Source organism: Colletes gigas, unplaced genomic scaffold, assembly GCF_013123115.1.
Source record: "Colletes gigas isolate AHSC1104 unplaced genomic scaffold, ASM1312311v1 Colletes_gigas_Sc00036, whole genome shotgun sequence".
NCBI classification, from domain to species: domain Eukaryota; kingdom Metazoa; phylum Arthropoda; class Insecta; order Hymenoptera; family Colletidae; genus Colletes; species Colletes gigas.
Genome location: NW_025106665.1, coordinates 862,340 through 885,796, shown reverse-complemented (window position 1 = coordinate 885,796; position 23,457 = coordinate 862,340). Strand labels below are relative to the sequence as shown.

Sequence of the window (23,457 nt, the reverse complement as noted above, 5' to 3'; positions counted from 1 at the left end):
AGTATCGAACGTCCATGTGATGAGCAAGATTCAAGATTAATCGATACGCCTGACAACGAGATAGACTAGCGCCAAACGCGACTCACTTCAAGTCGCTTCCTTTTCTCATTCTTGCTCTTTCTCTTTTTGCTCACGCTAGAAGGTGACGCCAATTTTTTTCGAGCAATTCTATCTATCTTCGTTTCGCCTGTCACATTTTCAATTCTTCCCTCTGTCTCTTCTGTTATTGGTGCTTGCCATGAAAGAAAGAGACCCGCAATACAGAAGATCGAAAGTGGATTTCCGAGTGCCGACAATCTCGCAGTGACAGCGGATGTGTATGGTGAAACTTCGAGGAGAGCGCGAAACAATCGTCTCATATCGTTTTGAATGCGCCACCGACAATAGCCGTTAAGAAATCGACCATTTTATCGCTGTGAATGATTGTTTGAATCGACGCGAAGTGTCAGCTGCTGTGTACTCGGTTACTTCGATTCCTTCGAGAAACGCAGTTCGCGGTGCAGTGCCTTTGTGAAAGAGAATGCTCCTCGCGGAGAGAAACGAAAGCTCGCAAGTCGGATTCGTTTACGCCGCGTGAAACAAATTAACCTAGCAGAACTGTTTAGTGTTAAGCGTGAAAATGTTAAGTTTTGTTCAATGCAACGAGAACGTTCCTGAAGAGGTGCAGATTTTTTTAAGGGATTCGAAGTTGTCCTGAATTATCAAATGGACTTTTCCAGCGCATGAAAGAATCTGCATATCAACGTCAAACATGTTCGGATGTCCCAGAGAGGCTGTGCGTGTCAAAGTGAAGGTACAGTCGTTTTACCGTTTCACCTTTTTCGAAAATGTTAAAATTCAAATTTTACTATAATGTAAACGAAACGTATTTGTCAATTGTTACGCAACATTTTGAAAAGGAAAGAGTTGCAATTTAACGTTGTCTGTGTCAGATTATGAATAATAGACATGTTTAATTAATATTTTTGTACACATTGAAACTAGATATTTATATGTCCATTGAACAGTAATGTTAGAAAAACAATGAAGCTCATAATGTGCCATTAGAAATTGAGCCAAAGTGAAGTCTGAAAGAAATTGGAAATAGTATAATTTTAAAAAATATCTTTGTAAATAAAGTGTTAATCTGTACAAGTATAGTCTTACTTGTCAAAGTTGGCCAAAATTGATTAAATAGATAAGAGGATTATATCAATCAGGTGGTAATTAAAATCTTAAACAAATATATGTAAGTAGGTATAGTGTTATTTCAGGGAAACAAACAAGATTCGATCAAAAAGTATTATTGTTTATATTATTGAATGGATTAAGTTATATGAAATTTGTCAGGATAATATCTGAACAATAACTCAATAAAGGAGAACAAATAAAACCTATATCATATCCAATATATTTTCTCTAGCTTCTTCAAACCTAAAATAGCAGGCGCAGCAGAAATAATTGCAACAAATTAAAAAAATTACATTTAACAATGTCAACAAAATAACATGCATTAGTCATCAAATGAGTCACTGTTACATAACGATGCAAAAGTTCATAGATAAAGAAAATATAGAAAAACTTCTAATTTTATCGCATACTATCAATTTCCTTAATTTTTCATCAACAGATTATAATTTTTTTTAAACGATGAATTTGCAAAAATATTGTTTGAAGAGATTTCGGAAATTACGAAATTTTTGGTTTTTATGAAATTGAGATAATGAGTTCGATTGATCATTAGGGAAACGCGTAGAAAGTCACGTAGTAATAATCTCGATTGAATGTATAAAGTTTGAAACATTTTTGATAAAGTTTTATGCCTGTAAAGTTCGATTAATTGCTTACCGCTTTCTATATTATATGCGCTATCCTTAGATATCGAATGGTTTTTTAGGTATGTACTTTCAGAGAGTACTTAGTTGTTTTTTATTTTAGGTCTGAAAAATAAAATACCGGTAGAACATAATTTGAATTTTCAATGCGACACTGCTCGAAGTGCACTCTATGGTAAATTATGTCAAGTTCATACTTCGCGAACTAAAGTAAATCTCCCGATGCCTGAGTGAATTTCATTTTTATGATTCTTCGTGATTTGAAATATTTATCAAACAACTAAAGTTTTAAAAATACAATATATTTTATAATTGCGATAATCAACGTTTTGTAAAAATGTAATAGACGTTTCACCCGTCTCTTTACAAATATTCATGCAGTACTGCGGTAGAAATGTCCAATTTCGCATAGCATACCCACTTGCGAGCATCCATATTTGATATTCGCCAATGCAGTTTAAACAAATATTAGATTACCCAGTTTGCTCGACTGCGAACGATAAACATTCTTTGACATCGTTAAAACATCAAATTTCATTTGTTTTTGCGACTCTTTCAGTCGCCAATATCGAAATGCAAACATACCGTAAGCATCGTTCACACGGCAACGAATTTCGTGACTCATAAAATATACCTTATTGAATCTATACTCGATTTTATAGGAATAGACAAACACCGTTATTACGTTTTAATAAAATTCAAAGTTAAACGAATATTTAAAAACGTTTCTTGTTAAAAAAATAAATATAAAAACACTTTCGGTGATTTATGACTAATTATGATTATGATTCCTTATAATACTCCGTAGGGAAACGAATGTTGTAATTTTAAAATATTTGATTGGTAATTGTTAATAAGTTTAAAAGTTTCTTACGATTGCTTTCACTGATATCATTTTAGGAAAAGTTGTAATAAATCTTTCTCGTGTTTCGAGTACCTACATGAAATTTCTCTACATTAAAGTTTATCGAAAATCGAAACATCGTTAATTAACAAATTCGTAGAAATTTCGAATAAAAATGTTACTAGAACGATACTTTTAATTAGGATCGAAACGATTATAATTAGAGGAACGTTTATATAATCAATGTAGTGACTTAACCTCGATTTTATGTGTACCGTAGTTCTAATTTGAGATGCTAATGCTTTTTAAAGTTTTTATATTGCTTTGATCATTTACTTGCTAATTTGTGAAATATTAAAGATTCTGAATTTGTTGTATGAATTTATTGTATGAATTTATTGTATTTTTGTATATGTATTTGTAACACCAAGCTAAACGGTCTTTTTTTTTTACAGAAATTTTGTTTGCATTTTGAAAGCCTAAAATTTTGTAAACATTTTGTCATAGATGAATTTTATCAGATTGTCTGCTTTAAATAAATTCGTAATTAGTTCAATATTTTTTTTTATCGTTATCTATTTTTGCAATCGCATATGTATCAAAACATGGAGGCATTGAATCGTTACTCTGAACGCATTCTGACGTCCATCAAACCACTTTATACGACTATAATATGCATCAATTCAATTTGCCGTTTCTGTTTGAATGCAATATTCATACACGACGAGTCTCGGAGTTGCTGCACGGAATCCTCGAGAACGCGACTTAGAATTAAAAAAATTTCGACGTTCGTGTTCACTCTTCAAACATTTCAAGGCCGGAGTTTCTATGTTGGAAAATCGCGGTGAAATTCAATAGACCCGTTTGCGTTGATGTACGGCGTGTTGTACAGGTTAATATATTAACTACGGGCTAATACAATAAGAATTACTTAAATAATTTACTTTTGACAAAAAACAAAAAATTGTCCTCGAGCTTAATTTTTCAAAGTTTCAAAGTCATTGTCATTTCTTAAAATAGAACAACATTTTTATCGCTATGAGATTATAGAAAGGAAACAAAGAAGACACTGTATATGCAGCGAAGTAATATAAGTTATTTCACCGACATCTTTTTCGCTGTCATAATAACACAATTAATGACTCGCAATGAATAAAAACGACTTTAATTGTCAAATGTCACACCATTTATCATATTTTCAATCTCAGAGGTGACAAATAAAATAATTATGGTTATACGCGAAGTTGTGTGATTTAAAGTTGGCGATGTCATGAAATCGTTGGGACAGAAAGGGTTATAATGTTTTACCGACCGGTCGTTCGTCTACTAATTGTACAAGAAAGCGAATCTATTTATTCTACCGGTTAAAAAAGAAAGTGTGCACGATTACATAAATGCGTGTTACAATAGAATCGTCACCTTATATAAAAGGAATGCAATGATATTACATCAATTTTCAGTCTTTCGTAACGATGATTTTATTCCGTTGGGCTTCCAGGTTAGGACTTCTGTCTAGCGATGGATTGGAAACACGTTAATCCTGCCATTTTGTTCGGATATATTTGAACCAAAAGAAATTTCATTTGCCCATAAGAGAGATGGCGTGAACTGCTACTTTTGAATCACTCGTGACTATTAAAGATAGTTTAGGTTGGCAACGTTTTATTATATTGTGTTGGCACCACATACGTTGCTCCCGCGCTGGTTACCCCCTCTTTCGATTTGATATGTTTAGTAAAACGTACTAATGTATTTGTTAATCCGAATATATAATTGTATGTTACATATTAAATATATAATAAATTTTAAAACGCATCACACTTAAAGATAAAAGTTAATGCCCAACAAACACTGAATTTCGTTTATCTTTAGAAATGCGAGACCAGGCATCAGCCCGAGTATCGCAAGTTCAGCGTGGACCCGCAGATAACATCTATCGAAGTGCTTCAAAGTATACTTATCAAAGCGTTCGACATCAAAGGGTGAGATAGTTATACATATTATATTGTTAAACTCGAGTAATCGTCGTGTATACAATATACATTAGCGAACAGTGCACGTTGCTTCAGATTTGTTTGATTTGAAAATACAGCACTTAGCTTTTTATCTGTAAAACTGTTGAAACACGTATTACCTGTCCAACGAGATTAGGATAATATACATATACAGTGACTGTCATTTATAATGAATTTTCATATAGTTCAATATTAGTTTTAAATATTAGAACGAAACTTTCAGTAATTGTTAGTATAATAAATGAAAATAGTCACTACGTGTAGAACTATCCTGTCAGTAAAAATCGTACACTGTTGGCAATATTGTAAAATTGGTGAATTTTACTGATGTTCTTTCGTTTAACAATTCATGGAAACAATAAAACTATGGTATAGAGGTGGCGAACCCTAACCTCTGGTCCCTCGATATTATCCTAAAGCAGCAGCTACTTTTTTTTTTTTTCGTGGGGAAAATCTTCTAAAGACTCCCTCCCACCTCTTTGGGGAGAGGCGGGAGGGGTGTGTGGGATTCTTATCTTCAATTTTTGAAAAAACATAACCTTCGTTTTCTGGGGTGCCACCTCTATGCCCAACCTGCGGATTTCGGCGGCGATAATGGCGCTAGCGTGTCGTCAGAGTAACATGCCAGGTGGCAGCAGGGCCCACAGGGCCGAGTCGTACCCGATGTTCCATAGCAGGGGCCCCAGAACTGACCCCTGCGGAACACCGCGCACGACCTCCCTCCGCATAATAATTTTATCCCGGCCGATGCGACTGATCCACAGATAGGAAAAACTGATCGATTTGACGTGGAATGGCTAAGTCTCGTGTCTTATTTTAATACTATCGGATTTTCGCAGGGAGTTCACCGTTTCGTATCGAGCACTAGACGACTATGGATCAGAAACTTATTTATTTCTGCTTTCCGACTGGGACTTGGATGCAGCGTTTATCAGGTAAACATTCGATCAATTATTACAATTAAACCATCCAGAAATCAATGAAGTCGTGCACAGAGCGGACAAAAGTTTTAAACGACTACCTTTTTGATAAATAATCGAACAATATTGTATGTATACAGGGTGTTTGGCCACCTTTGGGAACAATTTTAATGAGAGATTTCAGAGGCCAAAATAAGATGAAAATCAAGAATACCAATTTGTTGATTGAGACTTCGTTAAAAAGTTACTAACGTTTAAAGTTTCGCCTGTAGAACGGCAATCTGCGAACAGCTGCGCGCATGCGATAGTGGTTCCCCCTCAGCATAAGAAACTCTGCTTATCGACAGCCTTATAGTTTTGATTGCCGTTCTACAGACGGAACTTTAAACGTTAATAACTTTTTAACGAAGCTTCAATCAACAAATTGCCATTCTTTGAAAAAAAAATTTTTTCCCAGGGAAAATCTTACGATCATACATACACGCATATCCTATTTTTGATCGGCCTAATAACTTTCAAAACATAAACAGTATTTAGGATAATGACAATGAAAAAGTAAAGCACAAGGTGTCTAAAAGTAACGTCTAATAACAAATATACAGAAAATACTATATAATTGTATAACAAGATTGGATATAAAGATATAAATAATTAAAAATAATATCTTGGATAAATCTTAAATGGAAATATTAGTGAATGACGATAAGCTTATTGATATTACGATAATGTACGATATGACTCCGCAGCGTTGACCGATAAACGGGTTGTTCTAGCGCTTCCGAGCCGTATCTGTACCTTCAGGTCAACCTGAAACCTTTCGGAGAAACTGGCGACTGTGAATGTTACTGGGAACAGAATGCACAGGAAGCATCGACACGACAAGAAACAGGGTTTCCGTACAGGACGCCCAAGTTACCTGGCCTCATCATGAATAAGGTGGTTACTGTTACTTCCTCAGTTTACCTACAATTGTTTCTGACGTTACGCGGCTGCTATCTTCACCGCAAGTTTCACTCTAACTGAATATAAAGTTTGCATACTCTTGAGTAAGCGATAGAAAAATATTTAGATGGTGAAATGGATGTGTCTTGGACTACTTACACAATATCTGTAAGTGGTAATAAATATCAATCTCTTATTTGGAAGTTTGGTAAGAGCTTTGTTCTTGGTAGATAAAAACTCTTAAATCTCTAATCTCTAAAAAACTCTAGCATTTATTGGTTGTTATGTTCCTTTAATTTCATCGATTTCGAAAAAATACGATTTTTGAAATTTGTTAAATACGCTGTGGCGTCGCCTCCACCACGCTCGCCGCCAGAGGGATCGCACTCTCACAAGCGCTCGACCGGCCTCTCGGTTGCTACATATGCAATCCTCGACCGACTTTCCAATATCCCAGTCGTGTAAGGCAGGGCCTGCTAGAGAAAGCCTTACCGACGAGTCCGCTAGCAGGCCCGGACGAAACGCGCCCCCTCCTTTCCTTTTAAATAAAGTAGCGCCACAACGCGTACAGTTGTTGAACTGTTTTTAAATATACAATAAACATTTCATATTAAGTATACATTTAGGGAACAAAGATTCATAATTGTGACCTTGAAGAAGCACAGCATATACAAGAAATAGCCAAATGTTGTAAATCAGGATATATTTGTTGTAGATGGAGAGGACGCTGAGTATAGTTCAGCGTGCTCTGGGTAACTTGGGCGAGGAATCATCCCATCAACAAAGCATCCAACCACCGCGATTGCCATTGACAGACGCGGAATTTCGACGATTTCTGGACCCCATCGGACAAGTGATACACCCTAAAGAACTGCGGGCCGTCATATATTTCGGTGGAATCGAGCCCAGCTTGCGTAAAGTGGTTTGGAAGCACATTTTAAATGTATACCCTGAAGGTATGTCGGGTCGCGAGAGAATGGACTACATGAAAAAGAAATCGCAGGAATATCAAAATCTCCGCGAAAGATGGAAAACACTTGTGCAAAAGGGACAGAATATCGGCGATTTGGGATACGTCACGAGCATGGTGCGGAAAGACGTTCTGAGAACGGACAGACATCACAAGTTTTACGGTGGTTCTGACGATAATCAGAACACGGCCAGCTTGTTCAACATACTAACAACGTACGCCTTAAACCATCCTAGCGTCAGCTATTGTCAAGGTATGAGCGACTTAGCTTCGCCTCTTCTGGTTACTATGAGAGACGAAGCGCAGGCATACATATGCTTGTGTGCACTTATGAGAAGATTAAAGGATAATTTTATGCTCGATGGGATTGCAATGACTACTAAGTTTGCCCATTTAGCGGAAGGTACGTAAAATTTAATACATGGAATGCCTAATTTTTTATGCTCGATTTAAATATACTGTCCTTTTATTGTTTTGAACAGTGTACTGTTCTAAAAAAATGAATACTGCGAAATTTTTAATATTAACTACAGTAGAACATCCGTTAGCCTTGGTTTAACAAAATTAGCTAACATCAGATCGTATATTTAACTGACTCTTCAAAATTTATTTAAGTTATTCAGGTGGCCGATCTTAAGTGCCTCACCCTGTATACATATGTATGTACAATATATGAATTATTACCGTTATTATTCGCGGTTTTAGCTATCAATAGAAAAGTGGTCTCTCGTGGCTACGGGAGTTCTACTGTATGTACAATTTGAGTGTAGTATAACGGTTATGACATTTTTACCCAGGTTTGCAACACTATGATCCTGACTTCTATGCTTATCTAAAATCACATCAAGCGGATGATCTGTTATTTTGTTATCGATGGCTTTTATTAGAAATGAAACGAGAATTTGCTTTGGATGATGCTTTAAGGATGCTCGAAGTATTATGGGCTGCACTACCAGCGTCACCACCAAATGGAGAACTTAATCTCACTGAAGTACCTTTTCCTCCACCTTCGCCACCTCCAAGTCCAAACGTAAAGCACATTCGTGAAAATGCGTATACAAAGGTCTGTGCTATTAGGCGACAAAGTTCTTCCGCTAGTATTGCCGCTACCGCGAAAAGAAAAAATCTGAATATAGAGGAACTGTCTTTACAATCTTCCGCGGAAACAAACGGAGATTCAAAAAGGTACTTCTCGATACAATAAAAGTATTGAAATAAAAATGATAATGTAGAAATGAAAATCGTTGCTTGCAGATCAAGTTCTCCTTTTGAAACATTCTCTGAGCCAGAAAATGATTTAACAACGGTGAAGAATCGAAGAAACACAGAATCCACGGAAAAGTGCCTAAGTACAGGTTCTCTGCCTGGTAAATCTAAACGTGTAAACTTACTGGAATTGAAAGATAGACTATCGTTACCCAATAAAGACCAAAGTAAAACTAATGAACAAAACGATAATGAAAAAAAGTGCGCTCGAGTGGTAAAAAATTTAAATGAATTTTTGAATTTCACAAGTCTCAATCGTAACAAAGTAACACCAAGTGATACGGAACCAGAATTGAGGTTAGTTTACAAGTATATGTACAGTTACTCCCAAAAGTATTCGGACGCTAAAAAAATTTTTTGTTTTACAAAACATTATTTATTGTAGTTTAAAACTATAACTATTGTTATTATGATAAATTGTCATGTATAACATGTAAACAAATTAATGGGATCCATGTTCAATTATTCTGTGACAAAAGTATTTGAGTCTATATGTTTCTTTATGAATATATACATAGTGTTTATTATTAAACAGAGTTGCTCCGTTTCTTAAACCCATTATTATATTAAACGATTATAGTTAGACAAATCCACAGTAATATAATTTTACCACTCGAGTTATATTATATTTTTTAATTTAAAGTTACGAGGTCAACTATTTTCTGCGGCTCCTTGATTTCGTATCAGGTTTGTTTGCTACTTTTTGAATATCCAAATATGAATTCTTGTGACCTGGTGGTTCCCCGATTTCACATCGGGTTCGTCCACACAATCTATTACCAAATATGTATATTGTATATTGTTAAATATATATTTTACTTGCATATAGCTAAATTTATATCATTTTTAATACAAATACGAATTTATTATTTAACGAGTGTTGAATTTTGTCCAAACACTACTTTACGAATTGTAGAACGCAAATTAATTCATTAAATCAAAATTTTACTGGGACTATTATGAAAATTCTATTCACCAAATAAGTAACGATTTAAGTCAGTTATATCCTTATTTCTGTAAATTTTCATAATGAACTAAATGAAAGTTTTGATTAAGAATTATATTTTCTTCAGGCGAGTTCTGAGCGAAAGCGGAGTTATTAGAGTGTTGAGAGATGAACCAAATTCTCCGGACGATGCAACAGATTTCTTTCCAATGACTACTTCAATGACTAGAGAATTAAGACTGGAGGTAGAATCACTCGATCGACAAGTCTTCGGGCCATCGCCACCCAGCGATCAGCAATGCGATTGTGTTCTTTCCAAAAGAGACAGTGAACTAATCGAGAGCGAAACGGATACAGAATTAGCAAGATGTAGTCCAGCTGCGGATGTGTTTGTCTGGGAGAATCCCCTTCATACATTGCAACATAAAAATCATCCAGCTACTCCCGATGAACAAGCAGAGCTTGAATATGATGGGGAAATAATGGAGGACCAGAATGGTGTCAAATCTGTCACCCCCATTAGACTGCTAAAACGTGCTACTAGGTAAGGGCTACTTGTATACCAGCAAAAATTATATAGTTTAAAATCAAATTAAAAGTTTTTTGGTTTGTAAGTTGAATCAAGTATTTTGATAAAACGTTATCGACTCTTTGCTGCAACCTTCTAAGTACAACACGCAAAAAGTTGGGTTATCTCATTTTTACTACTATATTTAACTAAATAAAACATTTATATTTTTAAAATTCCTACACTGATATACCGAAGGAGACTTCAACCATAGAGTTGAAAGCGCTTCATTACAAGAAGTCTTTGTTTCAATGTAAGCATGAACTGTTATTGTTAAAATAAAATTGTTTTTTTTTTGTAAATTTACGTCATGCAGATCCGAATCCGCGTCAGATAGCGAGGAATCGAAGAGTTGGCATCAGAATGCAGCTGTACTCGAAAGCCCAACTAAGCAATCTATACAAGAACACTGCAAAGAAGCTACAGAACTTATGAATCTTATTCCAGCGGGCACTAGTGAAGATCAATTGGGAGAAAGTTCTCTGCCTCCGCCTAACGAATTCGGCGGTGGAAACCCGTTCCTTATGTTCCTGTGCATTACTCTTCTGCTTCAACACAGAGACTTTGTTATGCGTAATCAAATGGATTATAACGAAATGGCCATGCATTTCGATAAAATGGTCCGTCGACACAATGTTGTTCGGGTGCTCAATCAGGCAAGGCAACTGTTCGCTGGTTACCTTAGACGACATTCTTCATCATCAGCCATGAAATCAGACTCCGTAAACGTATAACCTCTAATGCCCGAATCTAACTACTGATACCATGTAATATGGAATGTGAAACTAATGACCTTCAAATACATTTTACTGATCAAGTCAAATTATAAAGAAGTAAGTCCAAAATATGTTTTTTAAATCGGAAAAATGAATCGAAATACATTTATATGGGATAATTCGAGAAACTATAACGAGTAGTAGCTTTTTTCAAACGAAGATATAAATAATCGATACGAGAAAAACTTGAATCTCGTAATGAAAATTGTTTTTTGATGATATGATTTCTTTTTGGAACCTAAAATGTGCATTACAATGCACATAAACTTGCATTTGTTTTTTAAACAGAACTATACATTTTTATAACTATTCGAAACAGAATACTTTACAGAATCTTTCGTATTGTTAGTGTTTAAAATTTCCGGTTTTACAGTCTATAAGCATTTTCTTACTTATATTGCATTTTCGTTGTTGCATTAAAAGAAAGTTACATATATTGTCAAAAAATAGTCCCTCGTATTATTTTCTATATCAATTTTTGTATCCTCGCTTATAAACGAGCTGTAGCTTGTTCTAGTTTCCAGAATCATTCTGTACAATGAAGATGATATCAGATAAAATATGTATCAGTGATAAATTAGGCAATAAGAGAATAATACCTTTTTAAGGTGCTCTTCCTATTTTACGTTTATGAAAAATCGTTAATTTTGCTTTAAACCTTTTTAGACATATACTTCCTTATTTAAGTATTTTCAATGAAAAATTCTGATAGCAGTGAAACGTTGAAAAACTACTAATCGTATTTTTTATAACATTTATTTAAATGTTTATTTCTACTGCCTGTTGTTTAGTTATTTTTTAATAAAAGTTTATTTTCTGAAAAAAAAAAAAGATCAATTTCAACATAATAGGATTGATCAACTTCCCGACGTGCGCGTTCATGCAAATACAAATACGTATACATATACACCGATGTAATTATCTACAGTTTAATAGCATTCGTAAATATCCATTTGAAAATACTTTCGTGTCTCGCGTAGATCTAAATTTGTGTGATTTATTCAACCGAAAATTTCTTTAATATTTAATATGAAACGAAATTTACAATGCGTCTTAAATCAAAAACTGAGAAAATATAGTTAAAATCCGCAGATGACACATTGTTAGTTCCATTCGTTTACGACACGATCTCTCGACACTATGCACAGTACCGTTTGCACCGCGTCGATGAACCCTTTCACCGTACCTCAATTTAGAATTAAGCGATTAGATAAAATTTGTAAAATATCTATGATTACCTTAGCAGCTGTGTCTTACTTTGTTCTCAAACAATGTGCTTGAGAAACGACAATAAAATGCATTTAATTTTATCGCTAATAATTAAAGTATTATTTCATTATCCTTACACATTTAACACGTTCGCTACCATGCATTAACATATTCGTAACGTGCAAATTCTTGTAACAGAACATCACATATGGATGATAGCAATGATTGTCTATTTTATATTCCTATAAACAAATATAGTATAAACTATCCGTTATTGTCATATTATCTGGAATAATACATTCAAAATATTCAGTTGGTCTATTAAATATATTTTATTTGCAGTTAATTAAGAGCATGCACTATACCGATTAAGTTACTACAATTATAGCGTGGTCTATGACTGACGGTTTTCCAAGTGAATGGTGGTAACGAACGTGTTAAAAAGGGTATAAAATGAAATGTTACAATACTGTAACTGGTATTTTCTGTACAGAAGATACTTTTAATTTTTACATTTTATTTTAAATATAACTAATAATTTACATTACATTGTCTATTATCTACAATGTAAAATATATAATTACAGTGAAACATATTTATTTATCGCATTATTATATTAACAATACCAAATCACTGTTGATTTTGTCATTTTTACCAAAAAAAAAAAGAAGCTTTTAGAACTTTACTTTCGCCTATTAGTTCCACCACCTGCCAATATTGTGAGGATTCTGACAAAGATATTCATCGTATCCAAATAAATAGAAATCGCACTGAAATTGAAAATATACAAATATACGTATAAATTCGTACGTTCAGTTGCATTAAAGTCATACATAATCTTAATAAATTACTCACTTATTGATTGGGTCATATGGCCTCATGTCGAGTGTATACTGTGGATATACTTGTGCTTGTTTGACAATTCTTTGCGTATCGTACAAAAGGAACATAGAAAATAGCAATAAACCACCATACAGAGCCATTGAATGTAAACCAGATCCAAGCATTGTGGTAGGCGGTAAGAACATTGATCCTACAGAACTTGCAAATACAACTCCTAAACCAATTGCAAGTGGTCCTCCCATTTTTAAGAATTTTTCACTCGGCGCGCAAACAGCTACCATTGACAAACCACCAACTACACCAGCAGTATACCATGCTGCTCTAAGTACCAATGGTCCTCCTAATAAGTACAAAGGTGCAAGGACTGCGCCAACAATACTAGTATGAACTAGCCATGCCATTTGTTTTGTTCCAAAACCTTCCTTATAGGGAATACTCTGTACCGCTATTCCGCTACCAATCATTGCTATCATGGTTGCACCTAGGGCAAGCCACCCTTGGCGCATTACCATGTTCATAATAGCTGGCGAACGTAAACATACAGCTGCGGATGCAGCGCTAGCTGCTACAGATGCACCAAAATACATGTATGTAGTTTTAATCCTATCTCTCACATATTGGGGCCAAATCCTATAAAGAGTCACATATTCTATTAACTTTTGCTTCTATTTGTGATGCTAGCAATACATCTGCTTTTATAATACAGTGAAACTTCCATATTTTACATAATTGTGCTATATACTATACGTATCTATCTATTATAAAGTACAATAAGATATGAAAATTTCACTATACTGCTCAATAAGAAACATACTGCACATGATCTATGGCTCCTGTAGACGATGAAAGACCCAATCCATAATAGCATAAAGCACCTAATCCTACCACAGCACCACCAGCAACAGCGCCCTTTCCAATATTAAACGCTACAAAAGTGGAATCGATTTTGAGTACTTGAGTACAGATTAATTCATTGCTAACGTTTTCCTATGTCATTTCACGACCCAAATTAAACTTTATGCAAATGATATTCATTTACTGCATTTGTTTACTCAACTTTTTCATTTTTTACTTAAAATTTATATTCAAAAAATTTGAATAACCTAACTAAGATCTAACTAAACTTAATTCACGGGTTCTGTCTAGAACATTCTGCAGATCTTTAATAAGACACTCGTTATATCATGTATAAATTGGGAAATTACAGCGCCATGTATTATTGAATTTGTTCCAACGGAACTTTCATATAGTGAAATATATTTTCCATTTATAAAAGTTCATAATTTGAGATTTATTACACACTTAAAAAATTGATTGATACCATTATATTCATTATAAAAAACCGTCAAAAGATTTGCTTTTCTATATTTTTCTTATAAAAATAATGCTTATCAATAACAGAATGAACACCCAGTATGCCTGTATTTGTGGTTCCGATTGCACCACATTATATGCAATACTATAATCATTAATTTTGAATTTAAAACTTTACCTGTTTCTCCTGCAGGAGCCATCGCCTGCTCTGAAACGGTGGCAGATCGTCGAGCAGTTCTTGTAAATGCATTACGACCACCACTAGCGAACAATCTCGAAGATTGAATCCTTGGAATAAACGGTTTCGAAGTAACTGGGGTTTTCAGTAAACTGGCCAAAGCTGGTGAAGCACCAGCTCGGCACACTCTTGCGAGCAGCATCTTCAATATTCGTTAACTTGTTTATCTGCGAATAAGAGAAAATTTAACAATCACCCGTTGATCAAGAGGAAAAATATATCACGTAAGCTATGAATTACACACGCCTTCAAACACATCAAGTGGTCTTGAAGATTCAAAAAATTTACACGTTAACAAGATTTATTCGAAACTGTAAATCAGTTTCTCACAAAAATTTTCGTGATTACTCACATGACGCAATATGCTGCAATTGTTTCTCTCGAACGATCGAAACTATCTCCTAAACTTCTGACAATTTCACGTCCGTTGCTCTGCTTATACGATGCGACTAACGAATCGACGCATGCGCGGCCTGCCAGACTGCGTCTCAATTCGTCGGAAATTGCCACACTCGCACACTAATACACGAATACGTGTAAGTATATGAGTTCAGAGCAACTTCACGATAAGTCGAGAAAGAAAGCGTGTATTACTGTGGCCAGATTTGATATAATTGAGTGCATCGACGGTAACACTAGTAACGACGAACTTTCTTAGCGTCTAACGGAGTGGTAGGGAAATCAGACTTGCGCTACCGTAAGGACCCTATGTAGATATCTACATACATGAGCTCGGCACTGCGCAACTTTGGGTAATCGAGAAAGAAATTCTTGCTCTTGTAACAACCGAAATTCCATCTCACGACAATCGGCATACGATTTCGAATTTCGACTGCCTAGGCATTTTTACTTTCTGACCTATGTAGTTACAAAGTATCATAATGAAAAAAAAATTTTGAAAATGTCATGGTTCAATCTTGTTTTCGTTTGGAGAACCTCGTCGATCGCATGAAATTTCGGGGAAACATTTCTAGCCTCACATTATATTTTCGGTAAAGAATTGTTTTCTCGAAAGTGCGTAGGATTTCGGGGGCATGTATATATGTATAATACACAATTCACCAATGTTTTGATTTCTTTCGAAATAATTGAATTCACCCAACATTTAATCTTAATTAGAACCACTAGGTGTGCTAAATTCAAATTCCAGTGTGAACCGATAACGTTGAAAGTGACATGAAAATGGTAAAGGGCTTGCGCGCCCCCAATCTGTGTGGCAGAAAAAATCATTCTATAAGTTTATTCTATACCTCATATCTGTCTCGATCCGTATGACAGAAAAACCATTGCATGTAACGTTTATTCTACACCTTGTTTGGCTCTGTACCACATATGTGCCCGTACAAAAATCAAACACAGTACCACAGACGAGGTATACGAGTAGACTTTTCACATTATGGACTTTCGCGGCCGAATCTGACTGCCATACCGACCTGAAAATCCGGAACTGATTTTAGCGGCCTCTTCTCATGGATGGCGGTCAGTTGAGAAACTATTCATTGAATTAGCATTGATGGGCAGACAGCTGTAGTGTATGCGTAAGACATCAATGCCAATTCAATGAATAGTTTCTCAACTGACCATCATCCATGAGAAGAGAAATGACCATTTCCGTGTCATTCGCAACGTTACCAAGAGATTCAGAAATGAATTTTAATCCCTTCCATAGTCAACTCACATGTACTTAAGTTAAGTAATTGTTTTTCTCAATTTATGAATATTTTACATTACTAAATCAATACATGAAGGTTAATGGTAGAAATTGACCAATTTTTCTTAAGAAATTTGAAATGCGTATGCGTACGCGTTGGGAAAATTATAAAACTTGCCTGATTAACCATCGTTGACTTCTCCGGACGATAATTCATTAACAAAATAATTATTCAAGAAATCAACTGCTGTTGTTGCTCCCATACAACATCAATTTTCTTATTTTTCGAATATGTTCGACACAAATCTACCGAATCTACTGGTTCTCTAAATGATTATTCAGAAAATTATTATAAAATATCTATAATTCGTAGCAATGGAAAATTTCGTCTTACACAGATCGAAAATCGCTGTTACTTGCTTTCGCGCACTGTTACAGAGTTATATATATAGCTTTGCAACTTCTACGTTCGAGACGTTTTACGTGAATCAATAATAGAATGAAACGACGAAAAATAAAGCGTGACGGTAAATATTTAAACGGTATTTACCTCACCGTGGCTCTGACCAGTAATTTCATTTTACCGAATCGGTAATGCTTGTCAACCCATTGTAATGTCAATCACTTAAAAATTATACAGAGTACACTTACATTCTGGCCGACAGAGTAATTTCCTATTCGGTTCTTCCCCTTTGTAGCGATAACTAGGAACGTGCATCTACGAGGCAATTGACAGGCGAGTATTACGGTTTCACTTGCGTATTACCAAGAATATCCTGTCTATAAGAAAATGACAGGCCACCGAAACGCTAGTCTCACGCATTAATCAACGAAAACGAACCACCCTTAATATTTTATGCTCGATATTCCCTATACTTTCGGAGGGACAACGTTTCTTACGGAGGAAATGTGTACCCGTACTGAAAGTAACACAGTAATTCAATCGTGACTTTGCAACGAAGTAGATCTACCGACGTTTCATTTACACGTTTCGTAGCTTGTAGAATCAAATAATTCGATTGTATCATTGTGAAAGAATTAACAGAAGAATGTCTATCGTCGGTGAGACTTGTTTTAATAAATCGAGTTATATTCTGGCCATAAAGAAATTAATCTTTCTACGTCGATCTAACAGTGTATACTATAATACATCACCGAAAAAATGGATTGAAAATATTAAAATCATCTCCGCTGTCCACATTGTTTTTTTTTTTTTTTACTTTGATCATATTTGATTATGTGAAACTGCAGATACGGAAACACTGGATCTAACGTCTGGATAATTTGAGAATCGGCTTAATTATAGAGGCAATTTTATAGTAGAGGCCGAACATGATTATAAAGGAAAATGGCCCCCGGTTAAATTAGCTGCACTTTTGATATGATGTAGTTCGTTGTGTCTTGATGAAAAGTTCCAATGGGCCCAAAAAGCTCGTAAATTGAACATTTTCCGAGATACGGGGGGATCAAACGTCAATAATAGTGTGCCTTATTCGGCTAATTCAACCGGGGGCCATTTTCCATAAGATCTGTGCGGGAAACACTGGATCTAACGTCTAGATAATTTGAGAATCGGCTTAATTATAGAGGCAATTTTATAGTAGAGGCCGAACATGATTATAAAGGAAAATGGCCCCCGGTTAAATTAGCTGAACTTTTGACATGATGTAGTTCGTTGTGTCTTGATGAAAAGTTCCAATGGGCCCAAAAAGCTCGTAAATTGAACATTTTTTGAGATACGGGGGGATCGAACGTCAATAATAGTGTGCCTTATTCGGCTAATTCAACCGGGGGCCATTTTCCATAAGATCTGTGCGGGGTCCTTTGCTTAGTTTACTGTAGTTAGAAAAGAATGTGTACAACGCTCTCTTTTTGTGTTGAGCTACAAATATACTATTTGGAATGTTGAAATATAATCAAGTTATCGAAATACCTACATCAACTATACATATGTAAATCTGTAACGTTAGTATTTCAGAGGAACAAGAACTGTTATGTCACTTTAGGTGATATTCCGTACTACAGAGAGCTCAAGAAATTTTTGATATTAATAGGACAGTATCCTCAACAAACGAATTGTAGTCGGAACACTCTGTTCATCATGATTTTAACCAGTCTCGTAAGCCTGTTGATACCAACTGTAAGTGAGATAATATCAAGATACATATGTTGCCAGGCGGATAGCACGTTATTTCATAACAGAATATTAATAAAGTAATAAAAATCGCCAGGAAAGTGATAATTCTGAAATAGTTGAACGTTCTGTTTGACAGATTATAGGATTCGTCACGTCGTTCTGTGAACATGACACTGATAAGGTGTTGGATGCTATACCGATTATGGTTACGAATCTCGTCACGATGATAAAACTAATAAACTTTAACATTAACAGGAAAAAAGTATTTACTCGCATTATTCTACGATGAAATTTTATGTAAAAACCAGTATCATGGAGATCAATGTTTTGCAGTTCAGAAAGTTATATGACTTCGTGATAAGCGAATGGGAATCATTGAAGTTTAAAAATGAGGTACAAATATTGGACGAAATCACAAAAACTGGAAGTAATATTGCATTCCTGTACAGAAGTAGGTACACTTTACTAATTTTTAGCGACAAGTATTTTTCACAATGTTTCATAGAACGTTTACCTATGGCTTCTTCGATACTCATTCCATAACTATTTGCGTACTTAAAATAAAGTTTTGTCCAAAGAAAATATTATCGATCTACAGAATGGTCAATCAGTTGTGTATTTCACAAGTACGTCATCATTTTTTGAACGATGTCGAAAACAACAAAATGATGAACCGTAAAAGAACAGTAGCTAATTTTACATGAATTACGATATATTTCGATCAGAGGAAAATTGTTAATATCTGCATGTCACAAATCCAATCAAATAGACCAAAATACGATCTATTTTGTGAATCCCTCTATATCCTTTACAGCTGCTTTATTGGGATCCTTGGTATTATTCGCTTTCCTCCCGCTGATACCATTATTCTTGGACATCGTTCTACCGTTGAATGAAACACGACTAAAACAACAAGTGTTCAAGCTTAACTATTTGGTAGACGATGACAAATATTTCTATCCTATATACTTTCATTCAATTTGGACTTCGACCACTATTGTGGTAACTATCGTTACCGTAGACTCCATGTACATGCTCGTAACGCACCATGCCTGTGGATTATTCGCCATATGCGGGTAAATGTAAGCTCTAAAATTTAAATGCGCGATCTAGCACCTTTCTTCAACCGCGATCATTTATTCTTCCTAAAATACACTTAATTCCGCGTATGCAGAATGGATTATAAAATTTCATAACTTAATTTTGTGCACAATTCCTATTCACGCGTTGCAGTTAACTGAAATTATTTATATAAAAAAAAGTCACTTATCGTATCCACTCAACACACATATCTTTTGATTTGCCTTTTGTAATATTATTTCCGTTAAAGATTTCTAATTAATATACGAGGTGTCCCACATTTTTCCAATAACAGCAAGAGTACAATATAAGACGAAAATCAAGGATATTAATTTGTCGATTGAGGCTTCGTTAAAAAGTTATAGAAACATTTCCGGTCACACAGTATATTTTCGGTAAAGAATTTTTTTCTCGAAAGTACGTAGGATTTCAGGGGTATGTCTATTCACCAAAAACGATTGTAATTGACCCCTGCAACTAAAAATAATTTTTCCAGAATGATTTGAAATTTTTTAATTTTGTCGAAAAATTTGTCCACCTTCCTGAATTTTTTTCTCGAAAGTACGTAGGATTTCAGGGGTATGTCTATTCACCAAAAACGATTGTAATTGACCCCTGCAACTAAAAATAATTTTTCCAGAATGATTTGAAATTTTCTAATTTCGTCGAAAAATTTGTCCACCTTCCTGAATTTTTTTCTCGAAAGTACGTAGGATTTCAGGGGTATGTCTATTCACCAAAAACGGTTGTAATTGACCCCTGCAATTAAAAATAATTTTTCCAGAATGATTTGAAATTTTTTAATTTTGTCGAAAAATTTGTCCACCTTCTTGAATTTTTTTCTCGAAAGTGCGTAGAATTTTGGGGGTATCTCTATTGACCAAAAATGATTGTAATTGACCCCCGCAACCGAAAATAATTTTTCCGTGAATGATTTGAAATTTTTTATTTTAATTTTGTTAATAACTTTTTAACGAAGCCTCAATCAAGAAATTGATATTCTTGATATTCGTCTTGTTTTGGCCTCCAGAATTTCCCATTAAAATTTTTCCCCAGGGTTGCCTCAACACGCTGTATAACAAAAAGTGTATAAATGTTTTGTTAAAAAGTTATAAAAAAAATGAGAAAATCTGTTAATATATTCAGTTCTGACTAGTGACAGAAATCAATTTGACCACCGAATCTTTTAGCATTGCACTCACAAAACGCAATAAAATACATGGAACAAAGTAGAAGTATTTGTTTATTAGAATTGTTGTAATCGACACAGGAATCGGATTAAACAAACGACACAAAGTTTCGATAAGAGAATTGATAACGCTCCGAAGGAGAGAGCCGTGTATCAAGAGTTCAAGAACTGCGCAATTATCCACAAAGAAGCAATACAGTTCGTACTCTTTAAATAATAAAAAATTACAAGGAGAAGATAAAGAACAGTTTATGCAATACTACTAAATCGTATTACTCTTTTATTTCGAGGTTTTACGAGCTCATCAATGACATAAACCAGCGAAGCTTCTTGCTTCAGATCGGGCTGAACATGATCGGTATCAGCGTGACAGCTGTCCAAGTACGAATAATTTTATAAATAACGTGAAACGTGTTCGAACCACGTAGTACAGATTTGTCTTGTTAACTAATTGAAATTTTCACTTACTGAATCGGTGTCCCATTTACTATTGATTTATCTTAATAATTCATTGTTCTTTTATTAGAGAACAGAAACGAACCCGACTTTCGATCACTTAACGAGATAATATTGTTGAATAATATCAGATTCCCTTGCATAGGAGCTGATCAAATAACTATAGATAGACGATATTTAAATATTAAACACAACCACTTTGATTATTCATTAGATATTACATAGTTAAACATAAAATGTAGTAATGTCGACCATGAGGCTCGAACAAAAGACACGGGAATCCCCGCACGATCTTCAACCTTATAGATGCCGCCATTTTGGCCGCGAGATTATGAACGGTTGAACAAATATCGAGCTTCGTTAACATTTTTGTTTTTCAGACGGTTATGAACCTAAATAACGTGAGAGAAGCATTGAGGATTGGTATTTTCCTCGGGGCACAGCAATTCCATTTGTTTTTCAACAGTCTGCCTGGCCAAAGTCTCGTGGATCGCAGTTTACAATTACTCGACGATTTGTACGCTCTCAATGTGTAGAAAGAAGAATATAGTTGTTAATAATTACGCCGACAATCAACGACGAATGTAACATTTTGCGTATCTTGCGACAGATACAGCTCCAAATGGTACCAAGCGCCGGTGAGAATGCAACGAGTGATTTACATGATGCAAATAAGATCCGGCGTACCGTGTACATTGACCGCGGGTGGATTGTACGACATGAACATAGAAAACTTTGGAATGGTACGTAACAATGTACATTCAAGATGTTCCTGAATTATATGGGATTAATGAAATTAGGCATCATTCGAATTGTTTCGAATTAATAATGATTATGATTTATTCCTGATGTAACAAATAACCGATAAACGTTTGTTTATTTTTTATTCGTTATTTGGCGTTTTTACCCAAAAAAAGAATTTTTCTCATCTCTAATACAGAATTGGTTCGAATTATTCCCGAATAGTGGTAATTATGTGACAAAGATATTACTAATGTACTGTTACTATTTATTTCTAATAGCTAGAAACTGGTAACAGTAACAATGTTTATAATCCTAATCTTGTCAGAAATTCTTGCTAAACTTCCTTGCAAAAAAGAAATAGTTTCATCTCGGAATAGAAACATTTTTTAAACTTAAATTGAATTCATATGTCTATGTTTTTTATCATTGCAATAAATAAAGTATACTTTATAGTAGTATAAGCAAATATCAATAAATGCGTTTCCGTTTTAAGATTTTTAAATCCTGTATGTCGTATTTTACGATGCTGCTATCATTGAGGGAATGAATCATCGTGACTACTGGAAAACATCCGCAATTAATGATTTCGGCTTCGACGTAAAAGTATGTTGTTTTAAATTTACCGCAAAATAAATTAAATTGTCAATATTTACATTCCTGTATTAGTGTTTGATTATACTGAATATTTTATCCGATCCACTACTGCGTTTCACTTAATACGATTAAAGAATCATGTAGACGATACAATTATTTACTCTTACAATCTAATCAAGCACTAAAATCAATCATATACATATATCAATTTGATCTAATATTAAGTCTTAAAATTGACTTACAGTAGCCACAAATGGTAACTAGTGAACTATCTTAAAAGTAATTTAATTGATTGAAATATACAGGGTGTTCGACCACCCCTGGGAAAAAAATACATACTCGAATTTTTTTCTTGAAACTGACTAAGATTTTAGGGGTATGTATATTCACTAAAAATAATTGTAATTGACCCCCGAAATCGAACATAATTTTTCCAGAATGATTTGAAATATTTTAATATCGCCGAATTTGTCGACCTATCAGAATTTTTTTCTCGAAAGTGGGTAGGAATTCGATGGTATGTCTATTAACCTAAAATGATTGTAATTGACCCTCGCAACCGAAAATAATTTTTCCACGAATCATTTGTCTTCTTTCATACCTTTTAAATTCTTTCAAAGAGCGAAATTGAAAAGTTTCAAATCATTCTGAAAAAATTATTTTCGGTCGCGGGGGTCAATTACAATCATTTTTGGTGAACAGACACACCCCCGAAATTCTACGCACTTTCGAGGAAAAAAATTCTTTACTGAAAATTTCATGCGTATATGTAAAGAATCATATCTCGTGAACGGATTGGAGGATTTTAATGTTCCAACATGGAAACAACACGTATGTACATACTTCCATTCCATTAAAATACAATAGAATTTGTGTAATTTCATTTTCCGTCTCACTTCCTCTTGTGTTCATTTCTAAACCTGTTGGTAACTTAGCGAGTG

General features: G+C 34.7%; 3 protein-coding genes across 4 annotated transcripts; 2 read left to right on the top strand and 1 right to left on the bottom strand.

The window, feature by feature from the left end:
- Positions 1-106: 106 nt before the first annotated feature.
- Positions 107-11,260, top strand: LOC122402474 (TBC1 domain family member 25). Its single transcript, XM_043405292.1, has 9 exons — positions 107-793; positions 4,531-4,640; positions 5,513-5,608; positions 6,367-6,529; positions 7,251-7,908; positions 8,303-8,690; positions 8,760-9,068; positions 9,845-10,261; positions 10,602-11,260. The coding sequence occupies exons 1-9, from the start codon at positions 752-754 to the stop codon at positions 11,017-11,019; spliced, it is 2,601 nt and encodes an 866-aa protein (XP_043261227.1). The 5' UTR covers positions 107-751; the 3' UTR covers positions 11,020-11,260.
- A 1,667-nt stretch (positions 11,261-12,927) lies between these two features.
- Positions 12,928-15,165, bottom strand: LOC122402473 (growth hormone-inducible transmembrane protein-like). Of its 2 annotated transcripts, none has more exons than XM_043405289.1 (5): positions 15,018-15,165; positions 14,606-14,832; positions 13,928-14,039; positions 13,126-13,743; positions 12,928-13,040 (listed from the first exon to the last, which is right to left on the bottom strand). In XM_043405289.1, exons 2-5 carry the CDS (start codon positions 14,805-14,807, stop codon positions 12,953-12,955), a joined length of 1,020 nt encoding a protein of 339 aa, XP_043261224.1. In that variant the 5' UTR covers positions 14,808-14,832; positions 15,018-15,165; the 3' UTR covers positions 12,928-12,952. The 2 variants fall into 2 exon arrangements, with proteins under 2 accessions (XP_043261224.1, XP_043261226.1); XM_043405291.1 differs by lacking the exon at positions 15,018-15,165 and adding an exon at positions 14,910-14,926.
- Positions 15,166-17,365: 2,200 nt separating this feature from the next.
- Positions 17,366-22,469, top strand: LOC122402433 (putative odorant receptor 71a). The gene is made up of 10 exons (XM_043405208.1): positions 17,366-17,378; positions 18,323-18,456; positions 18,590-18,715; positions 18,787-18,904; positions 19,268-19,529; positions 20,804-20,920; positions 21,013-21,103; positions 21,559-21,695; positions 21,789-21,921; positions 22,416-22,469. The coding sequence occupies exons 1-10, from the start codon at positions 17,366-17,368 to the stop codon at positions 22,467-22,469; spliced, it is 1,185 nt and encodes a 394-aa protein (XP_043261143.1).
- The last annotated feature ends 988 nt before the right edge of the window (positions 22,470-23,457 follow it).